This window comes from Gadus morhua, chromosome 16 (genome assembly GCF_902167405.1).
Source record: "Gadus morhua chromosome 16, gadMor3.0, whole genome shotgun sequence".
Lineage (NCBI taxonomy): Eukaryota > Metazoa > Chordata > Actinopteri > Gadiformes > Gadidae > Gadus > Gadus morhua.
This window is the reverse complement of record NC_044063.1, coordinates 7,364,234-7,386,143: the sequence shown is the minus strand read 5'-3', so window position 1 is coordinate 7,386,143 and position 21,910 is coordinate 7,364,234. Positions and strand designations below refer to the sequence as shown.

At 41.9% G+C, this 21,910-nt stretch overlaps 2 protein-coding genes and 1 long non-coding RNA gene across 3 annotated transcripts; 2 read left to right on the top strand and 1 right to left on the bottom strand.

The window, feature by feature from the left end:
- Window positions 1-3,281: 3,281 nt before the first annotated feature.
- Window positions 3,282-9,320, bottom strand: LOC115561072 (transient receptor potential cation channel subfamily V member 1-like; the record flags this gene model as incomplete). Its single annotated transcript, XM_030380866.1, has 9 exons — window positions 3,282-3,401; window positions 3,951-4,252; window positions 4,352-4,418; window positions 5,344-5,509; window positions 6,012-6,082; window positions 6,185-6,280; window positions 6,581-6,736; window positions 7,081-7,257; window positions 9,009-9,320. Coding segments are annotated over 9 exons (1,467 nt in total), but the record flags the coding sequence as incomplete, so codon positions are not given.
- Window positions 9,321-14,564: 5,244 nt separating this feature from the next.
- Window positions 14,565-16,631, top strand: LOC115561071 (uncharacterized). Its single transcript, XM_030380865.1, has 7 exons — window positions 14,565-15,226; window positions 15,331-15,558; window positions 15,641-15,712; window positions 15,844-15,978; window positions 16,147-16,209; window positions 16,356-16,529; window positions 16,623-16,631. The coding sequence occupies exons 2-7, from the start codon at window positions 15,355-15,357 to the stop codon at window positions 16,629-16,631; spliced, it is 657 nt and encodes a 218-aa protein (XP_030236725.1). The 5' UTR covers window positions 14,565-15,226; window positions 15,331-15,354.
- Window positions 16,632-17,009: 378 nt separating this feature from the next.
- On the top strand, window positions 17,010-17,834 carry LOC115560817 (uncharacterized). Its single transcript, XR_003979844.1, has 3 exons — window positions 17,010-17,126; window positions 17,476-17,541; window positions 17,746-17,834. It is a non-coding gene; the product is annotated as an uncharacterized LOC115560817 (long non-coding RNA).
- Window positions 17,835-21,910: the final 4,076 nt, after the last annotated feature.

Below are 21,910 nucleotides of genomic sequence, written 5' to 3'. Positions count from 1 at the left end.
GAGACCTCCCTGAAGAGGTGGTCTCGGTTTGCGTCCAAACGAACCCTGGTGCGGGTTCGCTTGAGATGTGAAAGCGAACGCGCATCTCGGTCCGATCCAGTTCTAAAAAGCATAAGCCTCTTTGGACGTAACGGGCACCCACCCGTAATTGCGCATTATGGGAATTATTGTTTGATTAGCGGTAACTCAAAGACTATCAGCACATCGTCGGACCGTCGTGTGAAAATGACTCGTGGCTAATCATGGAGCAAAGAGAAAACGGAAACGTCTATTGGATATTTGGACAGACAACCTCATAAAACGTATGCTTGAAAACACACAAATGCAGATGCATTGAACACATTCAGCACCAGAGGCCTGTTTCAGGTAGCTGGTTTAACATACTCTGAGTTTAATCCTGCGCTCTGAGTTGGTTGACTCAGAGTTCAGGGTTGAAAAGCAACTCTGGGTTTTCGGTTTCAGAACAGGCGATCAGCGTTGGCTTAATCAACTCGGGGTGTGTTCACGCTGGGTTTGGGGCGTGCCTGTTGACTATAAAGAGCCATCATCAATGGATCTCTGATAACATGATCAAACATGGACAAAAAGCGGAGATCCACTTACTTTTCCCCACGGAATTGGAAATTCTAATGAACGCGTATGCCGAGCAGTTACCCCTTTAAACAAAAAAAAAACCAATACCGCCGCGGCAGCGAGAGCGCGAGAGATTGCTTGGCATGAAATAGCTGAACAAGTCAATGCCTGTGTATAATAAATTAGTAAAATAAAATAAGAGGATAGTTTAATATCTTCCACTCATTCAATATGTAAATTGTGTGTATGTGTGTGTGTCAATTTACGCAACCCCAAGTTGCCCCAAGAGGACTTGGCAGCAAATGAAGATGAAGTACAAAAATATAGTTCAAAAATGTAAACTAATGTTTAATTGAAATCAAATCAATTGTGCTGTTTTGCCTGCTCTACCTAATTTAACAGCTATTTTCAACATGTGATGGGCCTATATTTAAGCAGTAAATGTAAGTAGTACATTTCCCAGCCACCCCAACACTGCCAATAGTTAATAGGATTTAGATATATTAGAAGGCTACACCTAGGCAAAATGCATTACATATATATATATACATGTCTTCAAAATAGCGCTTACTGAATTTTAGGGTAACATTTTCCTCCATGTTAGCAAATCGAAAAAAAGCAGAGGCCCGGAAGACTGGAGGGGGTCCACCTCTGCAGCCCTCACAGAGGCTGAGGGGATGGCCCTCAGCGAACAGAGTATGCGTCCTGTGGCTGAGGGCATACCTGGGGGGAGCTCCTCTGACCCCCCCCCCACCCTCCAGGATAGAAATGCCTTTATAAGAGGTTGGGTATTCAAAATAATTAAATATGTACACGCAACACAGCACGTTACAAATTAGATGGGGCAATATTCTGGCTCAAGTAATCATTTCACTGTCTAATCATCTTCTTCCAGTTACTGATGGCGTCATCGCCCTAGGCTACTTGAACCAGATGCCATCACCAACCTTCATGCAATTGTAACAATTCAAAAGATGCAAAAGGATGCTTTGGAGATCCAAATTTTGGAACATAAGTTAAAGGTGGGTGAGGTGGAAACTGGGATACTGTTCCCTGCTCTAAAAACATACCCAATATGAATGACTTTGTGCTTTCAGGAAATAAAGAAATCCTCATAAAAAGTAGATTGTCTTTATTAGAACACGGGCTGTGGTGGGACGAGTTATTTTGTTGAACAGTTTACTCAAAGGGTTTTACTTCAGTGAACATTGCATACGATTATGCTGAGCATGTGCGTGTAGAGAAGAACAGCATCTGGTTAAAAGCAGTACCAGGGACTTTTCTGCCTTGCATTCTTAAAATGAGTTTCTTGACTTGCAGCAGTTATAGGTCCGTGGTTAGTCAGCTACTCTGATCATGGGAAAGCCAAAACGTTAAAGTGACTGTAGTAGCCTACAGAGCGGGTGGGATGCACGGGGCAGATCATTCTACTCATGCGTTAATTGCGTCAAAAAACTTAAACTTAAACTTCAAGCATGCCCCCGGTGCGTTTGACAGTTAACATGGGGGCTGAGAAGGTGGTCTAAATAAATGATGGATTGCGCTTAAAAAAGATAGCGCTCGTGAAGAAAATTATCAGGAAAATAAAGTATATCCAACCGGGGTCTTAATAATCGTTCCTCACGGAGATTCCTTCTGAGGATCGAAGCCTCTACGTCCACAGGCTCTCGTAGAAAAGGACATGCCATTTCTAACACTTCCTTCTGTCGGAGAGCTGCCTTCAGCCTTATAGACAACAAACTCAGAGTAGGTCTAACCACCTCCCGAGCAGGTTAGACCCACGGCGTATGTTGCCGCAGTAACTAACTCGGTTGCGCTGAACCTGCTACCTGAAACGGAAAATCCAGAGTTTCCACTAACTCAGAGCGAACAAACTCGGGGTTGCCTCAAAACCAGCTACCTGAAACAGGCCTCAGGATGAGGGAGAAGGAGTTCGACCGGTCCGCAACTGTATGAAACAAATCAATAATGTAGCCCTGGATATCCAGGATTATTTATACTTTCACTTTTTTATCTTTACCGTTTTACCCCGCAGACGATTATTTTATTTTATCTATATTCCCGCTATTAACAGCTGAATAAATATTGAAACTGAAAAGGGGAAATCGGTCAATTCGTCTGTTGGTCATATCTTTTGCATAAACATACCTTATCAAGGGCGTAGCCAGGGGGGGGCAGTCAGAGGATGGCCACCCCGCTTGACCCCCGAGTCTGAATATAAAATAAAAAATCCTGAACAGAAACGGTCTAAAGAAGAACGATATATGGATTATTATTTTTATATAATTATGACTTATCTTAATTTAAAGTCTTATGTTTTCATATTTTAAATAAATGTTGCAATTATAATGCTACGGTTTACCTAAATAATTTTTAAATCCATTGAATGTGGCCTGACGGGCTGCGGGAAAACGGCTTTGTTCCTCTACAGCAAATTATATAATATAGTGCACTTTCCGGGAGACTTGGGCCTAAGACATTCAGCCAGTTGGAACAGAAGAACGCACCAGAATAGGCCAGATTAGATTTTATGCCGCATTCCTACACAAATACAATTCAATGTGAAAGTAATCCAAGTATTCAGAAAACAATACTCAGATTGAGTGATGTGACGGAATACGTTGCATATTACATTTTTTGGCATGTATTATGTATTCTGTAACTGGATACATTTTAAAAGTATCCTTCCCAACACTGGCTGTGGTGACTCACCTGAAGCATGTCCGATTTCCGGTGGGCAAACACAGGGTCTTCATCACGCCGGATCGCAGCCTGTTCCTCAGGCAGAGGGGCAGTGATCTCTCCAGGTCCAGGATGGTCAGAGACCTCTGTGGAACCACATACAGCCGTGGTACACCTTCAACACTCTCACTCTGAGCACTGGCGAGTGGTGTTATGATCTCCTGCCCTGGGCCATGATGGTCTACTGGTGGTTAGGTGGTTTGACCCCCAGCCAAATGCTTCTGGTTCTGCAGTCAACCTGTAGGTATCCCTTAAGTAGGTTGCCCTAACCTTTCCCCTAGCTGCTCCTTAATGGCATGTATCTGGTGTTCACTGTAAGACACTTTAGACAAAAGCGACTTCTAAGATGTTACACTTAGTTCACTAAGGTTGTGACATTAACATCTTGTTGTTCAAACACATTGAGGTACAACCATCAACCATCAACACCATCTAGATGATTATATATATACTGTATGTATATATTGCAATTGCTCTTCAATTTAGGTTATGTCCTGCCATTCAGAATGAAGAGCAGTTTGGGGGATTTCATCAACAAAGACTTTGGACCACCTCACGTGGTGATTCCAGGGTTCACAGAGAAAACAAACATAACCTTTTCCTCCCACGAGACCTGCTTGGAGGACCGGTCCTACCTGCAGTCTCCAGATGCTCTTGCTCTCCCGGGACACCCTCTCCACGGTGGCACTCATCAGGGCGATGAGCATGTTGAGCAGCAGGATGTAGGTGAGCATGATGTAGCTGATGAGCAGGATGTAGAACACCTCGATGTACTCCATCTGGTCCGTGAACTCCAGGTCTCCTATGCCGATGGTGAACCTGAACAGCTCCAGTGCCGTGAAGCGGATGTTGTTGAACGTTGGTTTTCGGCTCTCTAACGTCTGGGAACGGTTTAGTGCTTGATCGAGGGGGTCCTCCTCTATGAGTGTCATCACCGCTATCAAGACATTAAGACATTTTCTTTGGAAAGATGCTTTTTCACATTAAATGTAATTAAATGTGCTTAATATGTGAGATTTAAGTCAAATGTTCTTACCGGCAGAAAATCCAAAGAGAAAGACCACATAGACAAATAGAAAGCAAAATATGTCGCTTAATATGATCTGCAAAGAATCAATAATATGTTAATTAAAGCCAGGTTAAGGTTATTTGTCTAACTCTTAATCATAGTTACAGCCTACTGAAAGAACATCTCTTAACTCTGACAACATAGAGAGGATACTCCCTCTAAACATTCATGTTCTGAATTTAGCAGCATGTTTCGGGAGTCAGTATTTCTGAAACCGTGGCACTGGCGTGACCTCCAAGTGTGCATAAAATAGAGATCTGAAGCGAGAAGGGTGTGAGGCTGGATAGGAACTTGGTGCAGGCTTTTGTGGAAACAGTTTTACACTTTTCTAATCAGAATCGGAAGTTTATCTCATTTGTATTTGTATTTGGGATGAGTTGCAATCATATAATTCATATCTACTTCTGAAGTACACTGCAAGAACTCAAAATCTTGCAATGTATATTTTTCTTATTTCTAGTCAAAATATCTCACACTTAATATAAGACAAAATCACCTAAAGAGCAAGATTTAAACGATGTAAAGGAGCTTGTTTTTAGACAGTGCATCTTGAATATTTTATTAAGTGAAACTGTCATGAAAACATCTTGTTTTGAGGGTTAAACAAGCTTTTTGTGCATGTCATTAGGTTTTAAAGCTGCTGTGTTATTTGTAAAAGATGAATCTTCTTCTACATTACAATACTAGTAAAATATAGCTAAAAATTAGTTTTCCCAGCTAATTTCATGATCACTCTTATCTTGTTAGGCTTTAATATAATGTCTTATTTCAAGAAATCTTACTAAGACAATTTTCACTTGTTCCATTGGCAGATCCTTTTGCTTATTACAAAGCAAAAATATCTTGTATTAATTGCATATTTTAGGAGTGGCCGTTTTTGCGGTGTACTTGTTTCCCATCGAGGTCCAGAGTGGCAGCACGTTAACAAAACCTCACCCATCAGAATCAATTCAACTCACTCGTTGTATCATGACGTTGTAAATGCCCAGGACCTTGGAGCCCCGAGAGTAGTAGAGGAGGTTGATCCAGGCCAGGGCCAGAGACAGTACCAAGGGGCCCACATACGCCCTCCACCCGAACACGTACAAGACGGTGCACACCAGGAGAAGTGAGGCCTGCAGGAAGCTATCCGAGACAATCCAGCAGAACAGGAATCTGACTATGAATGGATTATCTCCCAGAACCTAACCCAACCTTTAGAGCCCAACTCTCAATGTTTAGTTATCCATGCTTTTCAGCCTCAATGTCTGCCTAAACTGGAAAAATAGCTCAGAGGACCACATAGGACGCAATGTACAACTAACCTAAACCTAACCAAACCCTAAGTCTTACCACTAAACCAACATCTTTCGACCTAACTCTTTTAACAGTTAACCACTAACTCTAAATTAGAACCTGAACCGTAGCAGCATCCAACCATAGCACCATAACCATCTGAAAGCCCAACCCCACCTTGCCTCCTTCTCGCTCTTCCACACAAGTCTCTGCAGGAATCACACAGAGGTCTGCATCAATCTCAAACTACCTTATCAACTATGTGACTGCTAATGGATAATCATTTACCAAAATTTAACATCATGTTGCCTTCACCTGCTGCATAGTGAGCATTTCATTCTCGGATACTCACAAGGTTATTTCATTGAATCCATCATTGTACATGGATTTGATGCGGGGGGGTTTCCTCTTGAAGTCCACTATCTGTGGGTGGGGTGAAGAAGTTTGATTGGTGGCGATATTCCTTTTTTTCCAGAATGCATTCCTGCAGAATACTGAACAAAGCTGTGTGAATATTCTTCTCACCCCTTTGATGAAGAAGTAGACTGCCCCCAGGACAATGACCAGCTCCCCGATACAGCGAAACCAGTCCAGAGGGGTGTTCTCCACGGGGAACGGAGGCTGCAAGCGACAAGGTGAGGGAGCTTCACTACAGTTCCTCAGGACTTTAGAAAGTACTTTGTGGATCACAGGTTCTACCTTTGATCCAAAGGATTGTTGTTCTCTAAATCCTTTAGATACTCTGCCTTTTTAAGGAACTAGAACATGCGGCTCTAGGGTTTTTCTGCAGCTACGCCCATATTTTGATTGGATTGCTCTGATTATTCTCAAGCTCACTTGTAAGGGTACTTTTCATCAAAGAAGAACATCTAAATGGAAACGTTACATTTAGGTTAACATGGGTAATGGTGTCTGTCTCACCTGCCCTTCCTTCCTGGAGAGGTCTACAGTGGTGAAGATGCCCAGGTACACCACATATACCAGGAAGTTGACCAGGAAGATCCTTGAGGCAAACCTCTGCCACTTCTCCTCCAGCAGGCTGCGTAGAGGCTCCACCTGCAGCATCTCCTGACGGTTCTGAGGTCAAAGTTCCGATGGTCAGGCAGCAACACTGGAAACATATCAACCCTATAGGTACAAACCACTTTCACTTCATCATGAATGTATTCATGTTATTCATGTATTTAACTAAGGAGACCTAAAAAAAAGAAGCATTTTGAAGGTAGGATAAGTAATAAAAGGCATGCAAAAGTCAAGCACATCGAATCCCTTGCGTCATTGATATGTAAGATAAATTCTCTGGATAACCAACGCACCAGCGGAGCTTGTGCTCCTCTCCCAGAACCTATTCAATGGATCGCTAATTTCCTGCCAAGTATTTTGAGTTGTTAGGGGAACACCTCAACACCTTCCCTCCGTACCTTGATGGTATTCCCAAAGACAATGATCTCCAGGACTGAGTTTTCCTCGCTGGTGTCGATGGAGGTCATGTCGTACAGCGAGGAGTGGATGGGCCCGTAGATCCAATCAGTGAACTTCCGGGACAGCCCCTTGGTCTCTTCGTCTGTGAACTCCCGCTGCACCAAATACCTGAACAGCTGCATAGCAAAGAACAACAGAAGCGTGAGCGACATTAGATGAGGCAAGATTGAATCATACCTGGCCCAACATAAGACCAGTCCTTCAACTCTTCGATCTAGCCAGTGGAGGTTTAATGTCTCATGAGGAAAGATGACGTATGTCTGGAGAACTGAACAACATGGCCGTGTTTCATTAAGACAGGAATTTAATCTAAACCCTCACTCCCTCACTATACCAAACCATGCAACCAAAAAGCAGACCTTGAAACCTAACACAAATAGGAAACCCTAATCCTAAAACCTTAGAATCAGAACCCAAACTCTAAAACCTAACCAATGGTGGGGGCCTAGGGGGTCCAGTGCCCCTGTAGACATGTCCCTGGCTCCCCCCTGTGCTGACCAAATAAAATAATTATGATTTTACTGATTTTGCGGACTAATTTGACGCAACGTTCCTCACGGGTAACTTAGAGCGGCACACCCAAACATCGCGCTGCTGCTGCTCGGTAAATGATAGCTCAACGACTACTCTTTGAGAAAGGAGCCACGATTTCTCCTGTTGCAAGAGACAAAGCTAAGCAAAACAACTTAATTTCGTAAGTGACTTGTTGTTTTTGCACATAACCGTGTTACTTTAGTTCCTCACACTGATGATGAAATTAAGTTTGTAAATATCTGGTCTCGATATATTTAGAAACTTAATCATATCCAAGCAAACTCATCGAAGCAGAAGCGAGTATTCAAATGTCAGTTTCCTTGCTAGGTACAGGCTACACAATGTTGTGACGTTAACCAAGTATTTTCATCCGTGTTGGCTGCTGCATTGGGATAACAAATACATTTGAGTATAGAAGGCTATCTGCCCATGTTAACGAGGGAGGGATGGTTATGCAACGAAATCTAATGCTTGCCCCCATGTTCTTTTTCTTCTAATAGCAGATATCATGAAATGAGGAAATAAGGGTAGAACAGGGAAGTTTTCTTTGAGCTCTTTAGACTGTGCAAGATTACTGTAACCTTTCCTGTAAGCACAGCCTCTTGGGAGACACTTTCTCCAGAATAAAACTGATGAAATAAATAGGAATTGGCACATTGTTTTGCACTTCTTTGTACCCTTGAGATTTTTGACAAACTGTATGTTGTACCATGTAGGCTACTGTATTTTTTTATTTTTCATTTTTTATGGCCCTACCTCTCTTGCACGCTTGTACAAAACAAATGTTTAGATGATTTTAATGGTTTAGGGCATAAGCTCCATCAATTTAAGATAGTTGGACAGAAAAATACAGACTGGTGAAGTTAAAAACTCTTGTACAAACAAATTAAATGTTTGATGGTTTTAAAGTAAAAATAAATTATAATCTTTAAATATCGTGATATACGAGAAAGACGCAGAGGAACTTTCCTTGCATGCCAAGCCGCGAACGAACCGGCTTGGCATTGTAAAAAGGCTTTTGACCTATTTGGGAGGCGGTACAGAGGTTGGGAATTTAACCCTTTGAGTACCGCATGAGGCGCTATTTTTTCGTTTCAACCTGAATATTGGTGGGGACATTTCAGTCGTCAATCGACGTTGGTGAGGACACGTCTTTAGGTCCCTACGCAAATCTACGCCACTGAACCTAACCAAAATAACGCTGGCAATATCTCTAATCCTAACCATAAGCCTAACTTTAACATGATCTCCAACCCAAATCCTATCTCTCACCCTTACCTTACACCAAGCCTATTGCATGTGCCCCTAACCGTCTGTGAAGAACCCATCGTACCCCTATCTTCCCCATCTTGGCGGCCAGCTTCAGCGGTGTCAGGCCATGTTTGTTCTCGATGGCCTCCAGGGAGACTTCTCCTTTCAGGGCCAGCCTGGTGTCCCGGATGAGCACCTCGTCGTACATCCGCACGATGAACTCTGTGTTCTCTACGGTGTTGTCGGCGATGATCACCAGGGCGTGAAGCACCGTGTTGCCCAGGGAGTCGTGGTCCCGGCTGTCAGCACACCTGTACTGGTTCTCCATGAGGAAGGAGACCACCTCTAATTGGTTGGTGCAGGCCGCCAATGAGAGGGGGAGCTCACCTGTTTGAAACACATTTCAGAGTCATTTAGAAGATATGTCTTTTGAAAGCGAAGTAAGGCCAAGGACCATCAAAGTTTAATGTAGGCCCCGTCCCATTATTCCCTCTAGCCCTAGATTTGAGCTGTAGCCCTAGAATTTACGCGTTCCCGCAGAAGGGTGTTCCAATACTTAGTGTCGTGCTCTTGTTGAAAGTAGTTCGAAATGGGTCGCTTTTAACTCACTTTATTTGTTTTTAAGTATTTCGGTATGTTAACTATGAAGCAAAAGGGAGGTAATTGTATCTAACACTTGTAGAGAGAAATACCGAGAGCTACTTCGAGCCCCGGGGCTTAAGCCCGAGGCTCTCTCCCGGTCCGCCTATGATGCTCTGGCCTCCTCTTTTATCCTGCTTCCTAGTGGCTATGTGGGGGCAGCTTATGTGCTTAAAACACGTAACATTAGGGAGTTAAAGAGGGAGTGCCTATTTCCCCTTCAAATAATCCCTGGGCAGCTAGCCAGCTCAGTACCTCACTTGCAGCTAAGGGAGAATCACGAATTACCCAGGATACCTTGCAAAATCAACAAGAGGCAGTTTTTCCATGTTTCTCAAACAGTCATACATTATTTTAAATTATTAAAATTCCAGGTGTTTCACAACTACCTTTCTAGAGATACTGCTTGACAGAGTTCAGAGAAGCTAAAATAATTTGAGAGTCAAGGTGAGTGGTAACACAGATTGGAGAGTTTAAAGCCAATTCGTCCGCTGTGGGTTTGGCTTCAGAGTAAGTGTCAGAAAGTTACTCTTCTTATCTTATTTAAAAAAAGGATAATGTAAATTTTCTCAATAGTCAGTCTATTGGCAGAAAATGAATAAATTCAAATTTAGACAGATACTTATTTATTTTTGTCGTCTATCAAGTAAATAGACCAAACATTTGCTGAGAGTAGCTTTAGAAATATAAACATTGGGTTGCCCGCCCGCCCCTCACCAAAATAAAAGCCCCGTATTTTCAACCTGTATCGCGGACCCTATTCTGATGTCTGTTTCTCAATTGGAGTTGACTAACTGGGCCCACTGCTTATCAGCCAGGACAGAGCTAGCATTAGCCTTGGAAAGGCCCCTGAATGGGGTCATCCCTATGTTCCCGGGTCCTATGTTCTTTTTTTTTTTTTAAAAGGTCCTATGTTCCCCGTTTTTCCCAAAAAGGGTCCTATGTTCCCCTGTAGCGATACATACCGGGGAGCATAGGACCCTTTTCCTGAAAAACGGTCCTATGCTCCCCACTGTTGCAGGGAACATAGGACCCTTTTCTGGGAAAAGGGTCCTGTGTACCCCGCAATCAATTTTTTTTTTTATCTTAAACTTTGACGCGACATTCGCGTGAAGACAGGCAATCAGCGTTCAACAGCGTGGCCACTCTAACTTATCAGCCAATCAGCGTTCAACCGGCCAACTCAGTGCAATGCAGTGCAGTCCGGGGTGAACTGCAGCATGGAGGAGAAAGTGATTGTTGCCGTTTGCGTCTCCCGGAGCTCTTTATATAATAGTATATAATATAATATAATTGTATATATAATATCACGGGCAAAAGCTCTGTGCGCCTCCGGATGGCCGTAGCGCGGGGAGCTCTCGTAGGGATCGGGCTTCTCTGGGTTTGTTTACCGGCGTTGCTATGGTTTCCGGTCTTGTCTGTTCCAACGGTTTATTAGATAGGCCTATCTAATAAATCTCTTTGTAACCAATACTTCATTCACTGCCTCTTCCGTGGTCATTACAATATTATGAATAGACTGCGTCGGGTTCTCCGACGTCTCTACCTCTTCCTCAAAAGGTAAAGACATGCAATGGTGGTAAGCTCAGCCGGAATTTGCCAGTGGTGGAAAAAGTAATAGACAGACAACAACATAGGACCCTTTTTTTAAAAAAGTGTCCCATGTTCCCCGGTCACATACATATCGGGGAACATAGGACCCTTTTTAAAAAAAAAAGGGGTCCTGTGTTTCCCAGTCTCGTACAAAGAGGGGAACATAGGACCCGGGGAACATAGGACCCGTAGAACATAGACACGCTCACCCCTGAATGATGCTTTTTGTGCATCATTCAGGGGTTTTGTGCATCATACTTCAACACAAAGTATTTCCCATTAGATCGACATGCCACTATGCCGACGGTTCAATGGTACGAAAACGGAATCCATTGTTCCGAAGGGCCGTCTGTCCGATATGTCAAATAAGAGGCGCATTATAGGCCGAATAGGCCTACATATAAAGAGTTTTATACCTCTCTCTCTCTCTCTCTCTCTCTCTCTCTCTCTCTCTCTCTCTCTCTCTCTCTCTCTCTCTCTCTCTCTCAATATTGGCGAGCAAAGTGACAAAAGAGAGAGAGAGAGAGAGCGAGGTATGAAACTCTTTATGTAGGCCTATTCGGCATATTGAACCGTCGGCCTAATGCGCCTCCTTTTTGAAAATTCGGACAAACGGCCCTTCGGACCAATGGGTTCCGTTTTCGTAACATCGAACCGTCGGCATAGTGGCATGTCGATCCAATGGGAAATATCAATGTGTCTGAAACAGGTGCATCCCAATTTTTTCAACATTAACATTAGTCATTAGATGGCCTTTAGAAAAATGTTTTTGGGAGGGAAGTGGCTGTGTGTGTCACTAATTCACAGATAAATGATAAATGCAGTGACCAAATTCCTTGTATGTGTGAGCATACTTGGCAAAAAAAGCTGATTGTAATTCAATAGGCCCCTGTGGCACGGCCTATGCTTTTGTCCTTAATGGCATTTTTTCCCCCTTGCATTACTTTAAGTAGTTTTGAAACCAGTACTTTTATACTTTTACTTAAGTAAAAAGCTTGAGTTGATACTTCAACTTCTACAGAAGTATTTTTAAACGCTAGTATCTATACTTCTACTTGAGTAATGAATGTGAATACTTTTGACACCTCTGGATGTCAATTTGTGTAAATTAAGTGTAATAAATAAACAATATGAAATGTTTTTCATTTTTTATTCACGCTTAACACATCACTCTTAACACATCACTAGGGTTAGGGTTGTAGTTGTTTTGCTAGCGGCTAAATTAGCATGTCGCGATACTACAGGGGATCACGTCTGCGCCGAGTAGATGCGCAGAGGGTTGAAACGGCGGCGTCTAGGCCGCCAGCCATATTACCACAGAAAAGCTTTCTGGTGGACTCTGTCCATACAATGCAATGTGTTTTAAATGCTGAAATGTTGTGTTACATTCACTTTTTACACGCACACATCCGCCCAACAGTCTAAACTCTACATCTGTCCACCATATGCAATGTGTTTTAAATGCTGTGCTGTTGGTCATGAAACGGGAGATCGTCCGCCGTTCAACTCAAGGTGAGGTGCTGGTTATATTACTAAGTCTGGGGCTGTCTGTCTGTCTGTGTGTCTGTGTGTCTGTCTGTGTGTCTGTGTGTCTGTGTGTCTGTGTGTCTGTGTGTGTGTCTGTGTGTGTGTCTGTCTGTGTGTCTGTCTGTGTGTCTGTCTGTGTGTCCGTGTGTGTGTCCGTGTGTGTGTGTGTGTCTGTGTCTCTGTCTGTGTGTGTGTGTGTGTGTGTGTGTGTGTGTGTGTGTGTGTGTGTCTGTGTGTGTGTGTCTGTGTGTGTGTCTGTGTCTCTGTGTGTGTCTGTGTCTCTGTGTGTCTGTCTGTCTGTCTGTCTGTCTGCCTGTCTGCCTGTCTGCCTGTCTGTCTGCCTGTCTGCCTGTCTGTCTGCCTGTCTGCCTGTCTGTGTACGGGGCTGTGTCGTGTGTGGCTGTATACTGATTTTCAGATTGTCTAAGCAAGGTAGGTCTGTTGGTCATGTGTTGAAAGGAGAAACAGGAGATCGTCCGCCGTTCAACTCAAGGTGAGGTGCTGGTTATATTACTTGGTGCTGGTTGGGTTTTGACTGAATTAGCATTTTAGTTGTCTATTAATAGTTTTTTTGGGGAAAATGGTTTCTGTACTGCCTTTGTCATTCTATGCAAATATTTGGCTTTAAATTTGTCCTTGGATGAAAGCTTTATAAGTTGGCTGTGATTAGGAAATTTTAAATGCTGAAATGTCGTGTTACATTTCCTTTTTACACTCACACATCCGCCCAACAGTCTAAATTCTACCTCTGTCCACCATATGCAATGTGTTTTAAATGCTGTGCTTTAGCCCTTATATTGATTTCCCATGAACACCTTGTGCATGTGTGTATTTTTTGCACCACAGAAAAGCTTTCTGGTGGACTCTGTCCTTACAATGCAATGTGTTTTAAATGCTGCAATGTCGTGTTACATTTCCTTTTTACACGCACACATCCGCCCAACAGTCTAAATTCTACCTCTGTCCACCATATGCAATGTGTTTTAAATGATGTGCTTTAGCCCATATATTGATTTCGCATGAACACCTTGTGCGTGTGTGTATTTATTGCACCCCCTGGTAACCTGAAGGTTGTTGGTTCGATCCCCGGCTCCTCCTAGCTGAGTGTCGAGGTGTCCTTGAGCAAGGCACCTAACCCTGACTGTTAGCTCCCGACGAGCTGGCTGTCGCCTTGCATGGTTGACTCCGCCGTCGGTGCGTGAATGTGTGCGTGAATGGTGAATGTGAGGCAATATTGTAAAGCGCTTTGAGTGGCCAATGGTTAGAAAAGCGCTATATAAATGCAGTCCACTTACATTTACATTTATAATTACATAAATACATCTCTGTACAGGGTGGGGTTTTCATGCAGCCTTTCTTGATGTATATTTGTAAAGGGAAATCTTGTACCTATTTTGAAGCATTCTATTTTTCTTATTGTGAAATCATTAGATGCCTCGTGCCTCGCGCGCTTCGGCTGCAGCCAAGGTGAGGATGAGGACGATTCTTCCGATGGCAACGACTCTGGCTAGAGGCTTCCTCCCTGGTATGTAGTCCTAAAGATACAATAATGTTTTCAACTCATTTATATTCCTCAGAATTCTATTGCATGAATGTGTGATGTTTGACTTTTAGATCAACAGCTCGAGATAAGTTATTCATTTTAGTTTTGCGTTGAATTTGTCTCTTTATTAGTGCGTGGCACTGGAGCTCGTCACCGTGTCAAGCCTTGGCCTGTCTCTGCCCACACTGGGAAGTTCAACCGATTGGATCTCCCTCCTGAGTCTCCAGATAAGCAGGTAAACTTGTCAAAGACCTTTCAGAAAATAATGTATAATTTAGCTGTGGAATATGTTTGGAGTGGAATGACAACTTTTTATTTGTCCTTATTTATAGTTTGTGCTGTTTGTGGGCGACTCGCATCTGCGTGCGTTGGTTGACCGTTACGTGAGGATGCCAGACGGTTGCCTTTCGTTTGGGTTCCTGTCTACGCCTGGGGCGTCTGCCGCTGAGCTCCGCACTGAGTTGCTGAACGCAGACATCCCCAGAACCCCCGACATCGTTTGCTTGCTGGCTCCAAGCAACAACCTCACGGCGACGCCCGGCATCGAAGCGGTTGGAGTTGCCTTCGATGGACTTCTGAGAGCTGCCCGCAGTCGATGGCCTAAGGTAGTTTTTGTGTTACAAAATAAAGTGTATTTTCAAGGCAGACTATTTAACAGAATTGTATAGTGTGTAATCCAAAACTTTTGTGCGGATCAGGTGTTTGTGCTCGATTTCCCTCCCCGGCTGGCGAGTGAATTGGCACCGCAACAATTCCTTCGAGAGGAGTTTCGTCGCGCTGCAGCAAAGAACGGTATGTAAAAATGATTAAGAGATAATGTCAGTATAGAATATCTTTGTAGGAAAGCTTTTAGTGTATCAACACCACCTCTTGGTACCACGTGTAAAATATGTATATAGTGTATGGTTTAATATTTGTTTTCTTCTGCAGGTGTAGAGTACTGCGTCACAGCTGACCGCTTTCCGCTGGACTCGCGTGCCTTGTGGAGTCGTGATGGGGTAAGTCGTGTTATAACTTGGCACGTGAGAAATTCATGTAATGTCATTTTTATATGGCAAAAGCAGTTTATTTCAATAATAACCCGTGCTTCTCATTATAATAGATCCACCTGAGTGACGATCTGGGGATGCCGCTTCTCGCGAAGCTTCTGTGGCACTTCTCCTTTGGGCAGCTACAGTCACCTCTGCCTGTTACACCTCCGCCTGTGTCTCCTCCCAAGTCACCCCCGACTGTGAGACCCTTTGCTACCACCGTGGTTGTGAAGGGAGAGGTTTCACGTCCACGTCCCCTTGACCCCTTCAAGGAAACTGTCGTCGGACGTCGCGGAAAGGTAAAAGTTATAAAATTTTGAAGAGCTTTAGTTTTAGTTAGGCCACATTTATTGAATACTAATTCTCCCTATGTGTTTATAGCGCAGCCAACCTGAGTCCTGGGATGCGCCTGAGGACTGGGATCAGTCTTCCGTGCGGATCCTTCCTCATGAGGTTTGTACATTGGTATGATAGCTGATAGGAAATTAAACTGTAATGATGCGTACATTTGTTGTTTCATTTAAATGCTATTCCTATAAGACAAGGCAAATGGTCAATGGCTCAATTCTGTTTTTTATTTCTAGGTTTGTGTGCCTCCTCTGGTCCTGAGGGAGTGCTTTGTCGTGCTAAACCCTATCCGGTTTAGCACTGACAAGTTGGCTGCAATGGATCGCATTGTTCCATCCAACCTTGACGTCCCCATGGGGAATCGCTCAAAGGTAATTTGTGTGATTTTAATATTAACTGTTTGTGAGTGCATACATATTAATAGTGCCTGTAATCCTATATGACAAGCTTTACATTGTATGGTACAGATAGTTGCATTGATAATAAAAGTGTTATATTTCATTAACTGTTATCATTTCCGTTCTCTTCCATTATGATAGAAACGGAAGGTGGCACATGGAACCACGGCTGTGGTCTCCAAAGGAAAGAAGGCCCGCCTTGAGGTTGGTAATTTCTCAGTGAAATATATACTTGTTTTTTGGTTGAAACACAGGAACAACTATTTTCTGATTTCGCCTTTAACACAAGAGATAGTCCAACATTCTCTGTGTAGGTATTGTTTTGCCAATGATTTACAATTATTTTCCAGGCACTTCAAACTCCAGCAAGGATTGCCAAACCTTCGAAGCTGGTACCTCCCCCTCGACCTGTTCCAGAAGCTGCTGTACCAGCTACTCTGGAGGGCGTACCTCCTCCTCGACCTGTTCCAGAAGCTGCTGTGCCAGCCACTCTGGAGGGCAGCGTCTTCGTGCATTCGAGCAAGGTAATTTGCATACAACATGTAATAATTAAACACATTCAGTGAATAGAGTGCGGTTCTCTATTCTTTTGATATTTTCTCTAAGTTCCCTTTAAGAAAGTGTAATTTTGGGTTTCCATTTCTCAATTGTAATGTACATATAATTCTTACTATGTCTTTGCAGTTTGCTCAACCGGAGGGGGATGACAAGACTCTGTGTGTTGATGAGTGGCCGTTTCTTCATACAGAGTTTTGTGAGGTAAAGGAATGGGGGAAAAAGAGAGCATCTTGTAATAATTTTATATTTGGGTTTTGTTGTTAAATTTGTATGTAGCTCCACAAAATACAGGCGTGCACAACACTATGTTTGTTACTGTTTTAAATAAACTACATTAGCAGTAAGTTCTTTGAACTGCCCACTTTTCAATTTTCATACAATTGTATCTCTCATGATAATTTTGCTCCCCTACCTCATTGTAGAAGGTGAACCAGCCAACTGCTCGGGTTGTCTCTGGACAGAGAAAACAAGAGGAGCCAACAACTTGGGGGCCAAAAGTTGTGATGGCCCAGGCTGATAAACCAACAGCCAATGAGACCAGCTTCTTGGGATGTTCAACCAAGGTAATGACAACAATATAAAAAATGATTTGCAAATAAGCAATCAATCTGTTCCAGGATCAGTATCTAGAAACATTTACAATTTTACTTCATAATTACAATCATCATAGTTTAACTGTATTTAACATGTTCTTGGTAATATCTACACACTATGAATTGGAAATGTCAAGAAGGTTGGCTGATGAACTTGTTGTGCTCATTTTAATTATTTAAACTGAACTGAAATAAAAGTTTTCTTTGTCCTTAATTCTGTTCACCACAATACACCAAATGTCCCCTTTTCTATGGCTTATGAGTTTGCATGTAGGGGTAAACCTAATTTTTTTAACATTCGTAATGTTTGTGATTGCAGATGACACACATTGAGGACCATGAGCCGTTTGGACCAGCACCTGAGGTCACTGCGAGCAGTCAGCAGGTATGTAATTACTAGTGGAAAAATGGTATACCAACGGGAAAAGCCACAGCTTAAGAGACCCATTTTGTTTTGATGTGTTTATTCTTTTAAAACATTGATATGGTGTAAGTGTGCAGTTCTGACTAATTTGCCTATACTATGTACATTTTCAAATTACTTACTGGGAACCCACATGCTTTTAAAAACACTGAATTGTCATTTCAGCAGAGCCCGCCTGAGGACAATGGCCAGCTTGAAGATCCTCATGTAACACTTGGCAATCAGAAGGTACTTATTTTTAACATGTTATTCCCTGTTCCTTGTGAGTTTTCCTGCCATTTATTAGATCTTGGAAATTAGTTAAAGTAATGTTAATATCATGTACAATTCCGTTTTCCCATTATACACAGCCATGAACTACAGCTGATTGATTCCTAGCCTTTTTTATGAATTCCTTGTTAATTTCGATATAAACTATTGGTTACACTCCTTTTTGATTGAACTACTGTTGTGTTTTTAGGCACCCTGTGATTTTGCACCTGCCAGAGCTGCTACATCAAGTCATGTGACTTATGACAACCCTGGGTGTCTTCAAGGATCGTTTGACCAGAGCAGCCACATATTCGGGGAAAATGCAGGTAAGCAGTGTGCTACAAATGGCATAGCGGCGATTATGACCCACACCACCCATAGCGTTCTCAAATTGAAAAAAAAGAACATTCATCATATTCTAAAACAAGGTAATAGCTTGTACACATCTATGCTAGAAAATAAGGAAATCAGTGCAGCCAAAACCAGTGGGCATATTTTCATTTCCGAGTTACCCAGACACTGCAAATTAAACAATAAATTATTTAGTTTGGAATATTTTGATACACTCACTGGAAGTCTTGATCCAAAGGATGATTATGACGCTTCTTTGCAAAACATAGCCATGCCTTTAGAAGAGGCTATTCAGAAGACACTGCTGCAGACAGACGCATGCTTGCTCAACATCCAAGGAAGTGTCTGTGCCGTTTTCAAGGTCGAAACTGCTTTTGCAGTTTTCGATCCTCATTCTCGTAGTACTTGGGGTTCGGTTGCACCGGATGGAACCAGCATAGTAGCGCACTATGCTACTGTGTATGAGTTATATGACCATATTAAGATTATACCAAAATCATCCACATGCTTTTGATATCCCAAACAAGGTGTTTGAAGTCACTGGTGTGAAAGCTGTTGAGGTAAACTCACCATTTACTGCTTTAACTGCACAGCCTGAAGCCAGCACTTCGGCACATGACGGTACTTTGGACACTGACAGTGACTCTGATCTCTGTGTCCTTTCGGTAACAGATAGAAATTCCCTTGCAGTAAACGCGTCTTTTTCCTTTGAAACTGTGCAGCCTGTAGCAAACACTTCTACATGTGACACAACTGTAAACATTGACAGTGATCCTCCAATTCACACAGAGGGTGCATCAGATGTTTGTTTAATTTCTGTAACAGATAGCCCCAATATAATATTTACTGGATTGACATTAAGGGAAAAAAACAGGATCTGCAACAAACTGAATGTCGTACCAAGTTTAGATCAAAATATTATTGTACAAACCTTCGATATGGCACAGCCTGAGCCATGCCAAACAACATCCATTGAAGGTGACGGTAATTGTTTCTTTCGTTCTCTTTCGTCTGTATTGAGTGGTTGCGAGTCACATCACAAGGCCTTTCGAAAGGCTGTAGTGAATCACATCTCAAATAATCCACTTCATTACATTACTTGTCTAAGACGGCAATTTGATTCTGTGGAGCAATATCTCAGGGACTCAAAAATGAAATATGTTGGTTCTTGGGCCACAGAGTTGGAAATACAAGCTTCTGCAGATTTGCTCTGTGTTGATATTTACACATACAGTCAACAGAAATGGATTACGTTCACGGCGAACATTGAGCCGATTTCAAGAAAAGCTATATATCTGAATCACTGCAATGAATGCCATTATGAACCAATTGCATGTGTCAAAGAAAAAACCTCTCTTACATGCTTTAGTTTAACTAGCTTCTGTGGAACTATTTCTATTTGCTTCCATTAACATCACCCAGGAAATGTTTGAAAATGCCTACCGATTGACAACCAATAAAAACGTGGTTGTACACAAACGCAACCCATCAGATGTTTACGTTAATCAATACAACAAAGACCTTTTGCGTTGCTGGGATGCCAACATGGACATACAATATGTCTGCGATGCTTTTGCTTGTGTAGTATACATAATATCCTACATCTCAAAAGCAGAACAAGACATGGGCTTATTGTTACAACATACTCAAAATGAAATGAAAAAACATGGAAATTTAGATGCAAAACAAACACTCAATAAGTTGGGAAGTGTCTTTCTCCACAATCGCGAGCTGCAAAATATATTTGCAGCTGGCCAAGCATATGTAGCATTAAGCCGAGTAACGTGTGAGGAAAACCTTACCATTCAAGACTACACAGCCAATGCCTTCTATTCAAAACGAGACATCGACATTGCCCTGTAAAAAATGGAACCATTCATTGCAACTCCCCCAGCAGAAATAACTTCAACCCTCAAAATATGCCTACACAACATTCAAGGTCTATGTCAACACATGGAAGACCTTAAACATTACCAGAGAATCTTGAGTGCTGACATCATTTGCGTGACAGAAACATGGCTGGAACAAAGCACATCAGTCAGTTCCATTGAAATGCCAGGTTGGACTTTTAATCACAAACTCCGGTCCCAATCCTACCATAACATGACCCAATTCCAAGACTTGGTAAACAAACGGCACGGTGGTGTGGGCTACTATCACAAAGACCACATCACTTGTAACATTATACACATGCCATGCAGTGACTTGGAAGCCATCATGTTTAATGTTCAGCCTTTGAATTACAATTACATTGTGCTGTACAAACCGCCATCATATCAACTCGCCTTATTCAAACACAATCTCGCTTTGGTAATGCAACACTTTAACCAACTTTCAGGAGGAAAGGTAATTATGGGTGACTTCAACGACAATGCCCTTGTTTCTAAATCTGCAGAAAATTTCATGCGACAGCAAGGTTACACCCAAATTGTCTCTTTGCCAACCACAGAAAACGACACAACAATTGATCACGTATACATTCGTGACATTAATCCCACTGATATCAAAGTGCGAATTCTGTCCACGTACTACTCCGATCATGAGTGCCTCTGTTTAGATTTCCTACTGTAACTGGTTAGCTCGTTTGGCTCGCAGGTTTTAGCACTACCCAATAATTTAAATGTTCTGTCTGTCTTTTCTATTTTTTCAAATAAATAATAAATATTAAATATATATTTTTAATTTTCTATTTTTTCTAATAAATAATGCATTTTTTCCCCATTTTTTTAATGGATTTGCCCCTCTAAACAAAGCCATAGATATGGGGGTTTTTTTAGCACTACCCAATGTTTTAAATGTTTTGCCTTTGTCTTTTCTATTTTTTCAAATAAATAATAAATATTAAATATTCTATTTTTTTTTTTTTTTTTTTTTTTTTTTCTAATGGATTCTTTTGTTATGGATTTTTACTTTAAATTTTCTCCCCATTTTTTTTTTATTTATTTTTTTTATTTGCCCCTCTAATAAAAGCCATAGATATTTTGTCCCTTTTCAGCATTTTTCCCCTATTCAGCTACAACTTACAATTTACAATAAGGGTACATTGATAAACTATTTGTTAATGCTTAGTTAATAACTCATAGCTAACTAACCATTTCTAAATACTTGCGTAATGCTTGATAAACATTAACTAAGTCAAACTAACTGTTATCCTTAGTTAATGCTAATCTAAGCATCAGCCAAGTGAAACTAACTGTAATGCTTAGTTAATACTTATCTTAGCATTAACTAAGCATTACAGTTAGTTTTACTTAGTTAATGCTAAGATAAGTATTAACTAAGTACAACTAACTGTTATGCTTAGTTAATGCTATATTAAGTATAGTTAACTAAGTATACTTAATGCCTAACCAATCATTACTCAACATTAAATAGTGTTAAATGCGCATTAACAAACCATAGATAACATTACGTAAGTATTAATCCACAGATATATGATGTACCCTCATTGTAGTATGTTAGCCATGGATTTAGGTTACCTTTTTATTCAATCTTTAAAATACCATTTGGATTTTTTCAAAAAAATATGCCTCTCAAAACCCAACCCCTCGTCCACGTCGTGAGAGGCGGAAACAGTGTCTGTATTCCAGGTCCATCCAAGACGCTGTCTGAATGGACCTGGAAACATGCTGGCCAACGGGGCTCTGGTAAAGCAAACCAACCGAAACGGTAGCGGACAAGGCGTTTGGGGCTATAACTCCCACACCGAACCACCCACAGTCGAAAC

Excerpts from the sequence above, each read along its gene's own strand:
- LOC115561071 (XM_030380865.1), top strand. The coding sequence starts at position 15,355 with ATGCCGCTTCTCGCGAAGCTTCTGTGGCACTTCTCCTTTGGGCAGCTA. Across the intron at positions 15,559-15,640 it reads TCGTCGGACGTCGCGGAAAG|CGCAGCCAACCTGAGTCCTG; the intron begins GTAAAAGTTATA and ends ATGTGTTTATAG. Across the intron at positions 15,979-16,146 it reads CCATGGGGAATCGCTCAAAG|AAACGGAAGGTGGCACATGG; the intron begins GTAATTTGTGTG and ends CCATTATGATAG.